The sequence below is a fragment of the Cynocephalus volans genome, chromosome 12 (genome assembly GCF_027409185.1).
Source record: "Cynocephalus volans isolate mCynVol1 chromosome 12, mCynVol1.pri, whole genome shotgun sequence".
NCBI classification, from domain to species: Eukaryota; Metazoa; Chordata; class Mammalia; order Dermoptera; family Cynocephalidae; genus Cynocephalus; species Cynocephalus volans.
The window spans coordinates 27370839-27385184 of record NC_084471.1 but is presented as its reverse complement, the minus strand read 5'-3'; the positions used below and the strand labels follow the sequence as shown (position 1 = coordinate 27385184).

The 14346-nt window shown below is 39.5% G+C and overlaps 1 protein-coding gene and 1 non-coding gene across 3 annotated transcripts in view; one reads left to right on the top strand and one right to left on the bottom strand.

Annotated features, from left to right (window-relative positions):
* The window catches only part of LTA4H (leukotriene A4 hydrolase), a 31608-nt gene extending 20537 nt beyond the window's left edge, over positions 1-11071 (bottom strand). For both annotated transcript variants that reach the window (XM_063074822.1, XM_063074824.1), the window contains exons 1-6: positions 10852-11071; positions 6471-6601; positions 4511-4631; positions 3551-3619; positions 1769-1873; positions 729-781 (exon numbers count right to left, since the gene is read on the bottom strand). In XM_063074822.1, coding sequence (XP_062930892.1) covers positions 729-781; positions 1769-1873; positions 3551-3619; positions 4511-4631; positions 6471-6601; positions 10852-11010 — 638 coding nt within the window. In that variant the 5' untranslated portion in view covers positions 11011-11071. The remainder of the gene's footprint in view (positions 1-728; positions 782-1768; positions 1874-3550; positions 3620-4510; positions 4632-6470; positions 6602-10851) is intronic.
* A 447-nt stretch (positions 11072-11518) lies between these two features.
* On the top strand, positions 11519-11590 carry TRNAD-GUC (transfer RNA aspartic acid (anticodon GUC)). The gene has a single exon. It is a non-coding gene; the product is annotated as a tRNA-Asp (tRNA).
* Positions 11591-14346: the final 2756 nt, after the last annotated feature.

Sequence of the window (14346 nt, the reverse complement as noted above, 5' to 3'; positions counted from 1 at the left end):
CTCCTATATGCCAGGAGCTTTACATTATGTTAGGTCTGTTACTCTTCACAAAAATCCTTTGACGTATGTATTGCTATTTCTGTTCCCCAGGTGAAGAAAATGAAACTCAGAGAGGCTGTGAGTTACCCAAGGATGTAACTAGTAACTGCAGAAGGTGGGATCTGAATTTGTTTGCCTGACTTCTCTGTCATGCCCACACTCGAGCAATTTAAAGAATGTGATTACTACAGACATTTCTAACTTCCAGTTGTTTAGAAATAAGAACAAAAAAATTAAGAAGGAAGAGTACTCTATTGGTAAAACTTTAATAGAATATGTTGTTCTTCTGTAATAGTTATAGGCTTCCAATTGCTTTAATATATTTTATCTCATCTGTTTCATATGACCACCCTATGAGGTAGAAAAGAAATATAATTTCAAGGAGAGAAAATGAAGATTACAAAAACTGACTTGTTCAAGTTTACATTATATCCAGATCTTTAACTAAAGGTAAAAGCATGCTCATTCTATAATACTTGGAAAATCTAAGCGGTAACTAACTGGCAAGGATTTTTTAACTTAAAATTAATTTATTGCCTACATTTTATAATTAGATTTGAATTTTTCAAGAGCTGTCAGCTTGACATCTTGAGAAATATACAAATGATCTACCAATTAATCCTGACAGAGGCTCCAGATGCCTAAGGTTTGATATTTTCACAAATCTCAAGATTTGTTTAAATGCTCACCTGCTTTCTAAAGCTCCAACGACTAAAGCAATCAGGTAGCAGGGGATTGGAACCTAAAGCGGGCAAACAGACACACACCACATGTTTGCATTAGTGTTTAAAAATGTTACAGGGTAAAACAATTCGTATTTAAAATTAAGTAAATTCTCTTTCAAATCTTCAAACATTAGTATAGATTACTTTCCTTTCGTACTTCTCAGAGAGTTCTCATTTTTAAGGGGCCAAAGAGTTCAAAATTGTGATGCAAAACATTTCAAAACATCTATTTCCCTTTTATTCCACTAGGAAGGAAAGCTTCTAACATGTGAAACACTTGATTGCACATAATATTAAAATGTACATTTCTCAAAAAGTAACCTATAAGAAGGCAACTGTGCTTTTCCTTTATGTTTTCTTGTTTTTCTTCCGACTTTTAAAACATTTTTTATGTTTTAATTCCTTTTTGTTTTAAACCAGTACTGGTATATTCTAGAGACATAAAAAGTAATCCAGCAATAAATGGATGCCAAAGTTATGGGAGCTTGAAACCTCAGAAGCTGGAATGGGGACAAAATTGTCCATTGCAAGGTCAATTAAACCCCCTGACCCACTCTGTTCATTAAATGTCAAAGATACAGTTCCAACTACCAGTGACATGGGAATTTTAACTTACAGGACTGTAACAGAGTACTTTTTTGGTCTAACATAGCGCTTCCATTTGTAAACACTCTAAAACAGCCTCATGCCCACACTGTAGTACCAGGGCAGGCAAAAGTGTAATCACTTAAAAAAAACAGGAAGCCTCTACTGACTGGAGGGAAGACGGAATCAGGCGTGTTCCATACTATTGTCTATTCAGCAACCTCTTTCTTCAATACAACACTCTCTGGAAGTGGAACAAAATTCTTTAAAAGCACAAAAGAAAAAGAAATGCAAAGAAAACATAAAAGTTGCTTTCTAAATTCTGAAATATTTCAAAAGCAATTTTGCTTTCTGGATGGATGAAAGCTATTTGTCATTCACTACCAACTAGAACAAAAATCTAGACCCCGTGATCTTACTTTTTGGCTGAATCTGTATATTTTCCTGCTCGGGTCTTCCGGGTCAGGTGCTTCTCCATCACGAATAGCACTCATAAGTGCCACCAGTTCTTTAGGGACAGACACCTTCTCGAGAAGAAAAGTTATTTCTAGTTATATTATAATTAAAGATTCTATGTATCTTAAACTACATATGTAGAATAACCTTTCCGCCCTTGACTATATCTATATAATAAAAAAGCTATGAACTCAAAAAGTACCATCAGTTTGGTAAATAGGATTAGCAATATGTAAAACTGACTTCTTTAAAAACAAATGTGAAATATCAGTCCATTCATCCATTCACATTAAGAACAGAGATCCGGCAAAAACTAGTTAAAATCCTAGCTCTGCCACTTACTAACTGCATGAACTTGGGCAAATAACCTGCCTGAACCTCAGCTTCCTCATCAAATGAGGGCAAAACTTCATTGGTTTGCTGCAAGGAATAAATAATTTAAATGAAGATCCCAGCACCACGCCTGGCAATGGTAGCCACCTGCTCCCCTCCACACACCCAAAACAGATTCAAAGGATGCTATACTCATTGTAAGAAAGAGAATAGTTTTGAACAATTTTATATCTAAAATATACACTTAGAGTTACAAATATAAGAATTTGTTAAAAGGCGAAAGATTTATACGATCTGAAGAGAAACCAGAGTGTAATATAAGAATTTGTTAAGGGTAGTAACTATGAGAAACTAAAACATTGCCAAAATCTGAAATAATTTTCTCTGGAAATTTGTATGGAAAAGATCCTTATGGGGCAAACCATATGGTCACTTAAGTGTGCATCCTAGCTCCAAGATTCTGAAAGTTTTATTTCTAATAAATGCCAGAATAAAGGAACTATCCCTTGTGTATTAATGATCTAGCAAGCATACAGTCCCATAAGTGCTAGACTTTCGTGTCCTCCTTGCATGGCTCAGGACTTAAAACTATTACTGAGGCAGACACAGAATTAGGACTCTTAAATCAGTGCTACAACAATCATGGATCCTAAAGGTAAAAAAACATTCAGGAAAGAATTTTGTTTAGCCTCCCTTCATTTAGGCAGTCATATGCTATATACACGAGACATCTGAGGTTGTGAGGTCATTAAGATTTGCCCAAGGTCACACAGTTATTAAGTGGTGGAGAAGATTCTTTGCCTCCAAGTATAACATTCTACAGCACTGCATTAGGTGTGGTTTCGTTGTAGGATGATCTGGGAATCAAGAAGACCCCATAACTACAGGTTGGTCTCATTCTATTTGTTTTGTCTGAGTAGGTCTAGTCTTTGGGATAGTGTTTATTTATTAATCATAGTCCACCTTTCCGCAAGAGGATTAACAGTACCTATGACAGGAATAAGTTGGAAATACATACAGACAAGTCTGCAATATAGGCCTATTAGAATATCTAGACAGATGTTTACATGGCTACAGAATATATTTACAGAAACTTTAATCCTGCAAATGTCGATATTTAAAAGTTAAAAAAAACTGTTCCTAAATTCTTGTTCATAGAGACAGAATTCTGAATTCTTTTTTAAACATCAGAATGGTACTTCTTTCCTTTTTTCACACTTGCAATGTTTAAAACTACATTTAAAATAGAGATTCAGAATGAGGTCCACAGCCTCTTTTTACCTATTTCAGGTAGAATTTCATTAAGTGAAATATTTCTAGCTCTAAAAATTCAATTATCATCTCTGCTTATCACTTACACTGTACTTACTTATATGGAGCATTTAATTCGCTTAATAATTTGTGATATTTACCTCTGCAGTGTAGGTTAATTTCACAGAAGGAGTATCCTGGCAAGGAAGAATTGCTCTGCAGTGGATGGCCTGGGAGTGGGAGAAAGAAATGAAAAAGTAGCTGTTCCCTTTTCTTATAAATCAAGTCATTAAAAAAATCATTAAAATTGCAGCATTGTTCTCAGACATACTCTTTTTAAAAATAAAAACAGGTCTCCCCCTTCTTGGGATCTTTTAAAGTAGCAAAAATAGATTTGTGGATTAAAAAGAAGTCAGGTTTTCCACTGGAATGAAAGGTCAACCCTCACGTTTCAACTGAAGCATGGAACAAGCAGTGAAGCGGTGTTTCCTACGCTGTGCTCAGAGTAACAGCTGTGCCCAGTGAGAAGTTAGTGGGAACCCTGAGAAAAAAGGCTCTTTACCCTTAGTTTTTAAACATATCACTTTGAAAGTACATTTACTATATTTATATAATATGTACATCTGCATATATGTAAGAAAAATACGGAAAGGCTACACTCCAAACTCAATGGTGATTGCCTCTGGGCAATGGTGTCTGGAGAGGGTTAGGAAATTTGATCTTTTACTTTTCACTCCTTTACTGTTAGCATTTTTCATAACCAGTACATATTACTTTTGCTTATTATTTTTTTCCTTTCATTTTATGACCATTTACTGAGTGCCTGCTCTATGCCAACTTCTATGCTAAGTGCTAGATATATAAATATAAGTAAGACCTAGATAGTCCAATCTAGGTAGATATGTTTCCAAACTGAAAGAAGTTTCTTCCTAAAAGTAATATATGAATATGTTAATAGTGAAAGATATAAATAAAACATATAGTTTTTATAATATAGAATAAATGAAAACACTCTATTAGGTAAAACCCACATATCCATAAAACCACTGTCCATTTTGCTTCATTCAACTGCATGCTCTGGGAATTTTGTATATAATGAATCACTCCAGAATCCTTTTTACCTGGCACTGACTAAAGAGATATGGGTGCTCTTTCCCCGAAGTTTGTTCAGGAGTGAGCCACTGAAGAGCAGAAGATCTTGGAGAGGTCTCAAAAGAAATTTCTATAACAACTTCTTGATTTCTGTATGAAACAAACGAATAAGTATATTAGTAGAGTACAATTCCATCTACTTAAAATTTGAATTCATAATACATGCACTGAATAACATAAATAATATTGTATGAGGTCTCATTACTGATTGCGAGAATACCATGTCCTAAGCGGGTAAGTTTCCTCTCGGCTTTCCCACCTGAATGCAGGCTGTGCTAACTGCTAATGAAGACATAAGGGGAACTAATATTAGTTGAGTACTCCACTGTGTGTCACACACTTTGCATTTGTTTATCATTTAATCTTTTATGACAGTGGGAACATGGAAGAAATAATTTTGGAACTTCAGCTACCACAGTGGTGGGTGCCCAAGCACGACACACAGCAATTACTGGTCTGCGACAAGGTAAGTAAATAAATGGCGAGAAAGCATTTAGAATCTTTAGTCATTTTTATGTGTGCACTTGTGTCTAATCTCTTCTTCCTAATAACTCACTTTTATTGCATTTTACAAAAGTATCAGTCTGTGACATATTGAAGATAACAAAAACGGGTCCTGCACCCCAGACAGTTTGCGAAGCACTGATAATGGGGAAATGGCGAGAACTTTGGAGACCAGCAGCCCTGCCTATGTTTGAATCCTGACTCTACCACTTACTGGTGGTGTAAATCTGGGCAAATTATTTGAACTTCCTATGCCATAGCTTCTTCATCTGTAGAATGGGGTTAATGACATCTACCTCACAAGTTATGCCGGGGTGTCTCCTTTCTCTTTCTTAAATAGAAAGAGAAAGCATAAAAACACTGGTCACTGAATGATGCGGGTAGATCATCCTTGTTCTAGACCAATAATTTTCACCCTCTTACCCCTCCCCAATATATCAAGGGGTGGGATATACTCCCAATATGATAATTCCAGCTGCTATTTTCTTGAATAAGTTACTTTATTTCTCTGAGATTCCCTTTCCTTATCTGTAAAGTGCAAATCATAGGGTTTCTGTAAGGATTAGATAAAAGAATGCGTCTAAAGCACTTATGCCAAGATTGGTACACAGTTAACAGTGCTATGTTTGGCATTATGATTATTCAATTAAAAAAGACTCTGGCCTCTAGGGCAAGAGCAAAAATATGCAGCTTGTAAAAGCTTCCTAGGTGCTGTGGATTGATTGAATTGCATCCTCAAAATTCATACATTAGAAGCTTAATTCCCACTGTAACTGTTGAGGGTGGGAAATCCTATTATGGTTATTAAAAGGTAGGGCCTTGAAGAGGTGATTAGATTGTAGGACCATGTGATAGTGAATGGATTAATAATAGTGGTCAGGGGCATGGTTCTGAGGGCCTTAAAAGAAGAGCATATGAGAGGTTAGGCTCTCTCTGCTCCACCATTTTCTGTCATGTGAGACCCCTGGGTCACTGTCACAACGATCGAGACCTTCACCAAATGTGTTCCTTGGACTTTGGACTTCTAATCCTCTGAAATTGTAAGCAATAAATTTCATTTTCTTTAAAAATCACCCAGTTCCAAGTATTTTGTTATAAGCAACAGAAACGGACTAATACATTGGGGTATCCTGAGACGCCTCCTTATGATAGCATGCCCCACCATCACTCCAGACCTTAGTAAAATGATCAGTAAGTAAAGAGGTAAGTTACCCAAAGTCTTATTCTTGAGTATTTTACACAATAAATTTCTTTAGTACCTTAAGAACATATAATTTTCACTATAAGCTCCAATCTGAGCAGATCAGTAGAAATAGTACACCAATCATTATATATACACAAACTAAAGGAAAGAAAAAAGTCTTAATTATTTTAATATTTTCCCAATTATTCAACTATAAAAGAGAAAGAGGATAACATTCATACTTGCTCAGAGCGATAGGAAGAGAGATTTCCATTGGTGATCCTTTGTAACTTTGTCTTTCTCCAAGAGCATATGTGACTTCTTGTCCATTGATCACCACTTTTTCTATTGTAAGGTCCTTTGTATCCAAAGTCTAAAATTAATATTTTAAAATAATAATGAAACTTTTATACATCAGAGAAAATTAGTACTAGGTATAGGTTAACTGCAATGATTATAGAGTAGAACTAGTTGCTCATGGAAAGTGAAATCACAGGAATTAAAGGAGTCAAAAGTTAGTCCAGGTCTCATCTCTCAGGTTTTAGGATTTGCATACATATTGTTTGGCAATTCTGGGATAGTCACACGAATTTGGGGCTTAAGGTAAAAGTCAAACACAATCTAGCCAGTTAGCTCAGTTGGTTACACCACGGCCTTATAACACCAAGGTCATAGGTTCAGATCCCCAAACAGGTCAGCTGCCAAAAAAAACCCGCAAGCAAAAATAAATTAAATGCTTTTGCTCTATCTCCTAAGACTTAATCTCTCTGTTAATGGGTGAAAGCCTTCACCCATAATTTAAGTTTCTTTAACTCTCACTCATCAATAAATCTCACATGTATTTCTTCCTAGGTCATATAGTCCAACTCCTACGTACTTCCATATATTCAAAAATTAAAACAAACCTTGGTGCTTGTTAGGCAAATAAGCACAAATACCCTTTCATTATCTCTCAGCTAATCTCTTTTTCTAGACTCTTCAACATTCCTATGCCACAAAACTGTTGCCAAACAACCTAAACAAGCTTCCCATATTATTTTTAGAACTTCACTAGATCCTTCTACCCACTAACTATTCTATTTTTTCTCCTTCCTTTGTTAAACTCCAAGGGCAATCTATGGCTGCTACTTCCACTTCTCATCAATCACTCTTCCCCTGGCCCTCTTCAGTCTGGCTTCTAGCTCCTTTTCTACAGGAAGGGCAGAGCCCGTGATCAACCAGCTCTTTTCTGCCCACTAACCTCTGTCTACTCATAGCTTCTATGGACCATGCCGTCTGGTTGAAACCCCTTCCTTGGCTTGTCTTTACATACAAATGGTTCTCCTACTTGTCTAATGCTTTTTCTTCCCCCTCCTTTTTAACTCCCAAATATGAATATGTCCCAATGTTCTAGCCTTGGTCTTTTGATTTTCTTACTATATTCTTCACTCCGTATCTGCTACTCATGCCCACATTTTCAACTAATATCTCTGTGCAGATGTCTACCAGTCTATGTCTACAGTTGTATCCCCTCCCCAGGATATATTAACTGGACATCCATGACTGCCTACTCAACTTTTCCATAGGAAATATCACCTCGCATTCAATAGGTTTCTAAAAATGAAGCCACCATTATGGCCCCTAAATCAGCTCTCTCCTCTGATTTCTCGATCCTGTTAATGCAACTCTTCAAGGCACCTAACATTTGAAACATTCAAATAATCCACAACTGATCCCACTTCCCAATCCCACATCACGAATTAGAAGTCTTATTTTCACACTGTCTTCATTATTTCTTTTCTTTCCCTCGACACCACCCTAAGTCAGGCCCTGGGCTGTTGGAACTCCCTTCTCTCTCATCTGCCTACCTCTGGCATCTTTTTTTCCCCTTCTCTGATATCTGACCTGGCAAAGCATGGGGAGTTAGAATGCCAAGAATACAGCCATTTCCCAGCCACCTCTCTTTTACATTAGTTAACCATGGGTGATAAATGCAGAAAAAGTCACAAGGGCAATCACTAAATTTGGATTTCCACCTCTCTGGAGTCAACAAGTTTTGTTTGGGAAGAAATTTCCATCCTGGTTTATTTATCTTTCTTGCTTTTTTTAGTTAAAAGCAGCCAAATTTGTTATGAGTACCATCAGTTTCCCTCCTAATGGGCAATTATTTCTTTGAGGTTACTTTCTTTTGGGGGTACTTCAACTGTTATCCTTACTCTAAGTTAGTAGAACTGGCTTATCTTCCTGCACTTGCATATTCAACATATATAGTTTACATCTTGTTAAGAATAACAGAGTAACTCCGTTGACGCTTCATATTCTAGTACCTATTTCTGAACATGCAATTTGTTTTAAGAACCTGACTTGAATATCCATGTTTATAACAACTCATGCTTATACAGACCTTATAATCAGAAAGATTAATTAACTGGGCCATTTCCCAATGGAACATATTCTATTTTCTGTATTGCCTAAGCTTCTCAAATCTGTTCAGAATCAGAAGAGTCACTTATTGTTATGACCATTTTTGTGAACCCTTTTTTGAGAACCCCTTTTCATACCCCCTATGTTTGTAATACCAGTTGGCTCTACCCTCTGCTACAGCACATATTGAACTATGTTATAATGATTTGTTTTTTCCACTAGACTAAATGTTCTTAAATAGAAATGTTATGTAGGTTTGCATTCCTAGGGTTTAGCACAATGCCTGAAAAATATTAGGTGTCAATTAATGCATGAACGTAAAAACAATGAATGTAAAAAAACCCAGGTGTTTAGATTGGGATATTCTTCTCAAAAAAAAAAATTTTTTTTTTTTTTTTAAAGATGACTGGTAAGGGGATCTTAATCCTTGACTTGGTGTTGTCAGCACCAGACCTCTCCCAAGTGAGCCACGGGCCGGCCCTTCTTTTCAAAATTTAAGCATCCTGACTCTTGCTTACTCATGGAACAGAGGTAAGGCTCTCATTTTTACAAAAAGAGAGGAGAGTGCAAGGTCTATTAAGCAGTGTAATCTATCAAAATTTACTTTATTTTAATTAAAGGAGACACTTCACTGAAACAGGATGTCACTTCAGCCTAGCCCCGGCAAAGCTGCCACTGCAATAAAAGATAGCCTCCCACTTCAAGAAGACCAAAGTGCAACCTACAAGGAAATAGTTACCGTCTTGCTTATAATACTTTTATTTATTTTCTTTCTTATAGTACTTTTGGTGGTTACATATCAGTACATGGAAGAATCAACCTATTTCTCAAATCAGTTAATCTAGTAAAATGTTAAAGGACAAAGAGTAAGAAAGTTAAGTGCTTTATTAGTTCATATCAAAGAACTCCAAATACAGATCTATTACACAAGCAGGGAAAAGAGGCACGGAAACCACCAACTTTTATCTGTACTTATCATTTTGCCCAATTATCTGACCCCACTAATTTCCCTCCAGAAGCCTACCTGATCTGATTGCTTATTGCTGTGCTTTATTAGATACACACTACATTGTGTAAAATACACTGTGTATATCATCCTGCCCTGGTGAGGGTGCCAAATATGGCTGGTCTTTCCATGTCACTCATTTCTAAAATACTGTTCAATGAAATTCTTTAGGTGAAAGGTACAAGCCAAATACTATCAGGCAATTTGAGTAAGAACAGCTGAATAGGTTATATGGTACAGATAAAATCAATGAATAACATTCCATGACTCTAAACATATCTTTCTTTATTCAAATGGTTAGAGAGCTTGTAGAAGTAGTACTTTTTAAGAAGTCCAATAATTACTTTGTCCCTTGAAACGAACTGTTAACAAATTATACTGAGTCATCCTTAGAAAGCTTGAATGTCCTACCCATTCTCAAATTATTAGAAAATAATGGTGGTAAGAATCAAAGGTAGGAAGGACCCCGAAGAGAAGAGTTGCACCTAGAGTTAGAAATTCAAAGTTTCAAAGCAGGACGAAGAGAAAGGGCCTGGGGCTGGGAAACCCAAGGGGCTTGAGGACGACTGTCAGGGAGACCGAGAGAACAAGGCGATCGGTCGTATCCTGCAGATCTGCGGGTTGAAATAAAGGTGCCTGGGAAGGAAGAGTGGGATCAGGGATCGACAGGATGTGCGATCTGAGACTTGGATGAGGCAGTGGACTGAGAAAGGTGCGCTGGGGGCTGGGGACTGAGGAGGGGGTTCTGGGCTGCGGGCCGAGGAAATGGGGAGGCCACGGGGTGTGAGCACTGGGAATTAGAATTATGGGGACAGGGAGGACTATTGCAAAGATGAAACTTGAGGGCTGGGTGAGAAGCGAGGCGTGCATGGGGAGCAAGGATGTGCCCAGGAACTGGGGAGAGGGTCCTGGGGGAAGGGGGAGGAGGAGACACTTCAGTATAAGTGGGGGTGAGGAAAGGGACGCAGAGAGGTAAGAGGGGTTGAAGAGGGGGGAGCTCGGGGTGAGAGGGGCTGAAGAAGGGGACGCTGAAAGACGAGTGGGGTCTGAGAAGGGGGTGCAAGAACAGGGGTTGGGGACTGCGGGGGAGCGGACGGGGGCGTGGGGGTGGGGAGGGGCCGCGGCGGGGTGAGCCGGAGGTCCCCGGCCCGTGAGCGAGGGGCGAGAGGCGGGTGGCCCAGCAGAGGCGGGCACCGGCCAGCACCGCACCGTACCAGGCTGCGCAGATTGTCCTCCAGAGACTGCACCGTGAGCGCAGCGGTCCCGGTCAGCGCCCGGCGAGTAAAGTCGACGCTGCAGCGCAGGTGCAGGTGCTTGGTCCGGCAGACGGAGGCCGGAGAGGCCAAAGAACAGGTATCCACCACCTCGGGCATAGCTCTGAGGGGTCCCGGCACACCGATCCGCACCCCAACACTCGGCTGCCACACTCCGACTTGGAGCGGGAGGAGGAGGAGGGAGGTAAAGAGGGGGGACTTGCGATGCACGCCGGGAAAGGAAGTTTCGTAAAGTCGGAGGAGAGTGCGGAACGGCGGGGATGGAACTACGAGTCCCGTGGTGCCGCGCGGCAGGGCGTGAGCTGGGCTCGCTGGGAGCGTGTGTGCGGGAGGGCAGTGACGGGGACAGGGATTGCTCCTGGAGGGGGAGAAGGAGGAGGAAGAGGACCGGGGTTAGGGGCGGTTAGAGGAAGGGCGGGCCGAGGGACATGATGAGAAGTGGAGCGGGGAGGTCAAACGGAACGCTTCCACTTTAGTTCCCTGCAATGTCCGTGGGAGCTGCGATGGCAACAAAAGAATGTCAGACCTATTGGCAACTGCAGATGGTGCGAGCCGGGCAGAGGGGAATCGTATAAGACGCCTGTCGGAGGGCCTCTCCCTGTGCAGCTCCTCGTTAGTATAGTGGTGAGTATCCCCGCCTGTCACGCGGGAGACCGGGGTTCGATTCCCCGACGGGGAGGCACAAGATTACGTTTTCGTCGTTGGTCAAAAAATTGACATTTTAAATACTTTTGTGGCGGACTTACTATATTGGCAACCGAGTACAAGTAAGCTCAGATCCGTCAGGTTTAATACTTATGTACATTTCCGGGCACTGGAGATCTAAAACGGAGAAAGCCGACGCTCACGTCTTCCAAACTGGAATGCGACAGTTGGGTGGTACGGTGGCCGTGAGGTGGCCTTGACGCGAACGCCCAGAGGAGCCTAAGGTGAGGAAGGACCGAAGGTGTTTGCCTTTAGGGCGGGGCCTCAGAGTTGGAACTGGCGAAGTCCCAAGAGGATGGGTCTCAAAGGACCTTACACAGCTGAGCCTCTCATCCGCGTGCACGAACAGGGAACCGCGGAGGAACTTTAAGTAGAGAGTGTCCTTTAGGTCAGGTCCACGTTATAAAGAGAGCACCGGTGTTCACAAAATGAAGATGAGGGATCAAAGCCAGAGGCAGGAAAGTTAGGACACTGTTTCAATAGTCCAGGCACAAGATGCTGGGCCTGGCATAGGTAAGTAATGAGTAAGGATAGAGAGGAAGGAATGAATGGAATTGAGATTGGAAAAGAGATTGAGAAGAGCTTAAGGTGACTCTCAGGTCTTTTGGCTTCAGTGGCTGGGTGATCATTAACCGGAAGTGGTAGACTACGGGAAGAGGACAGATTTAAAGGGTAAGATGCTAAGTTCAATTTTGGACATATGGAGTTTGAGAACCTATGGGAGTCAAAGCAGAAATGTCCATGAGTCACTTGGATAATTAAGTCCGCAGCTCTGGGGAAGTGTCGTGTAGATATGAGAACATCACATAATGTAGTGGATGAAAACATGACAGTGGGTGAGCTCAACCCAAGGAGGGTGGGTAAAGAAAAGGGTAGTAAAAACAGATTGAAAGCTTGGGAGAACATCAGAATTTAATTTTAAAAAAAAAAAGGCTAGAAGAAGAGGAGCCCATGAAGTAAACTAGAAAAAAGCCAAGCAACAATGTCAAATGCAGCCTGGAAGGCCATTAAAATAAGAAGAGAAAATTCTCAGTTGGTTTTGGCAGTTGGGTAGGGGATAGGGTGGTGATTTTGCTGACTGTTGTGGTTTGGTGGAAGGCGTACTGGTTTGAGCAATGAAAGAAATACTTGGCCAATGTGAGAAAGGAAGATAAAAAGGGTAGCTAGAGAGGAACACAGCATTGAGAAAGTGTTGTTTAGATGTATAGGTGAAAGGGTTTCTGGAGAAGGAGAAATTGAAGATTTAAGAAGTGTGGGGGGTAGTTGCAGGATTGAGCATGCTGGTACAGTTTAATTCTCTATCAAAAGTGATCTAATAATTAAATTTGGCTTTATCAACAGAAAATGATGCTATACATTTGGGTATCCTTGTGTTGTCCCCCACAAGCCAAAAAAAAACAAAAAACAAAGTAGAACAAAAATATCCCAAACTATGAAATTCAATACCTTACATGTGTATAGGTCCTAATTTCATAGGGCCTAAGAATCTATGACATGATCAACATTTGTGGACATTTTTTGAAGTCACCAAATCTAGAGTGACAAATATGATACAATACAATTGATTTAGTCAAATAATATACAAATTATCTTTCTTACCCAGTATGGAGAAAGGATAGTCTATTTTAATAAAAAAGAATATCAATATCATTATCTCCTATTATTGATATACTAGGAACCCACAGGGTTCATGCCACTTGTGTTCAAGAAAAGATATCCACAGAAACCACAAATGAATTCCTCAACTGATTAACAGATGAATCAAAAAGTAGATGTACAGTAGGAATTTTTTTTCTAAGATACCACCAACCCCCAAATATACTGTGTACAAAATTAGCAATTCCCAAACAATGGGAGTGTTATTTATATACAACAGTGGACTGGGAATGGTTTTAAAAAATGAGGCCTTCCAGTGCATCTACAAAATAAAGATAATATCAGGGTCCGTCTACCGAAGGAGACTTTATTAAGGATGAAAAAGATTATCTATATAAAGTTTTGTGAAAAGAAATAGTACATATATTTACAGGGCCCTATGAACAGAAAGTATTCCAGCCCTGCTTCTCACCTGGAAAAGTTACTTTAATCCCTTAGTCTCCGCAGGATAATTGAGGTACCTGTGCTTCATGGCATTGTTAAAAAGATGAAATGAGATAGTGTCTGTGAAGTGCTTAGCACTGTGCTTGGCATAGTGGAAGCATTTGATACATGTTAGCTAGTGTTATTGCTATTGGTTTTTATTTTGTCTATTTTGATAATTTTAGTATTTATTTTTTCTTGTTTTGTTAGCAAGAGCTTTTAGGAAGGCCTGGGAAATGAGAAGCAACCAAGGTTTGTTCAGCAAAACAGGTCATGATGAATTCGATGTCTAAAAAGAAATTGCAGCAATTAGCAAAGATCATATGTTTTGAAATGCATTTACAGGAAATTTCCACTGGAATACTAATACTTGCCTTAAAAGGGTATAAAGTCTTCAAATTGTTTTCCCCACCTACTTCACAAAGACCTTTTTTTTCCTTTAAATATTTAATGAAATTTTCAGATATTTATTATATGCATTCCACTACACTGTGCTACCTGAAAGGCTCTATGCTACTTGTTGGATAATTTACAGTCTGTCCCCAGCTATACTATTGACCTAAGATAGCATGATGTTCAGATGAAGGCCAAAGCCCAAGGAGAACTATACATGAAGTTCTAGAGGGACAAGTTCTATCCCTTTGGGGACTA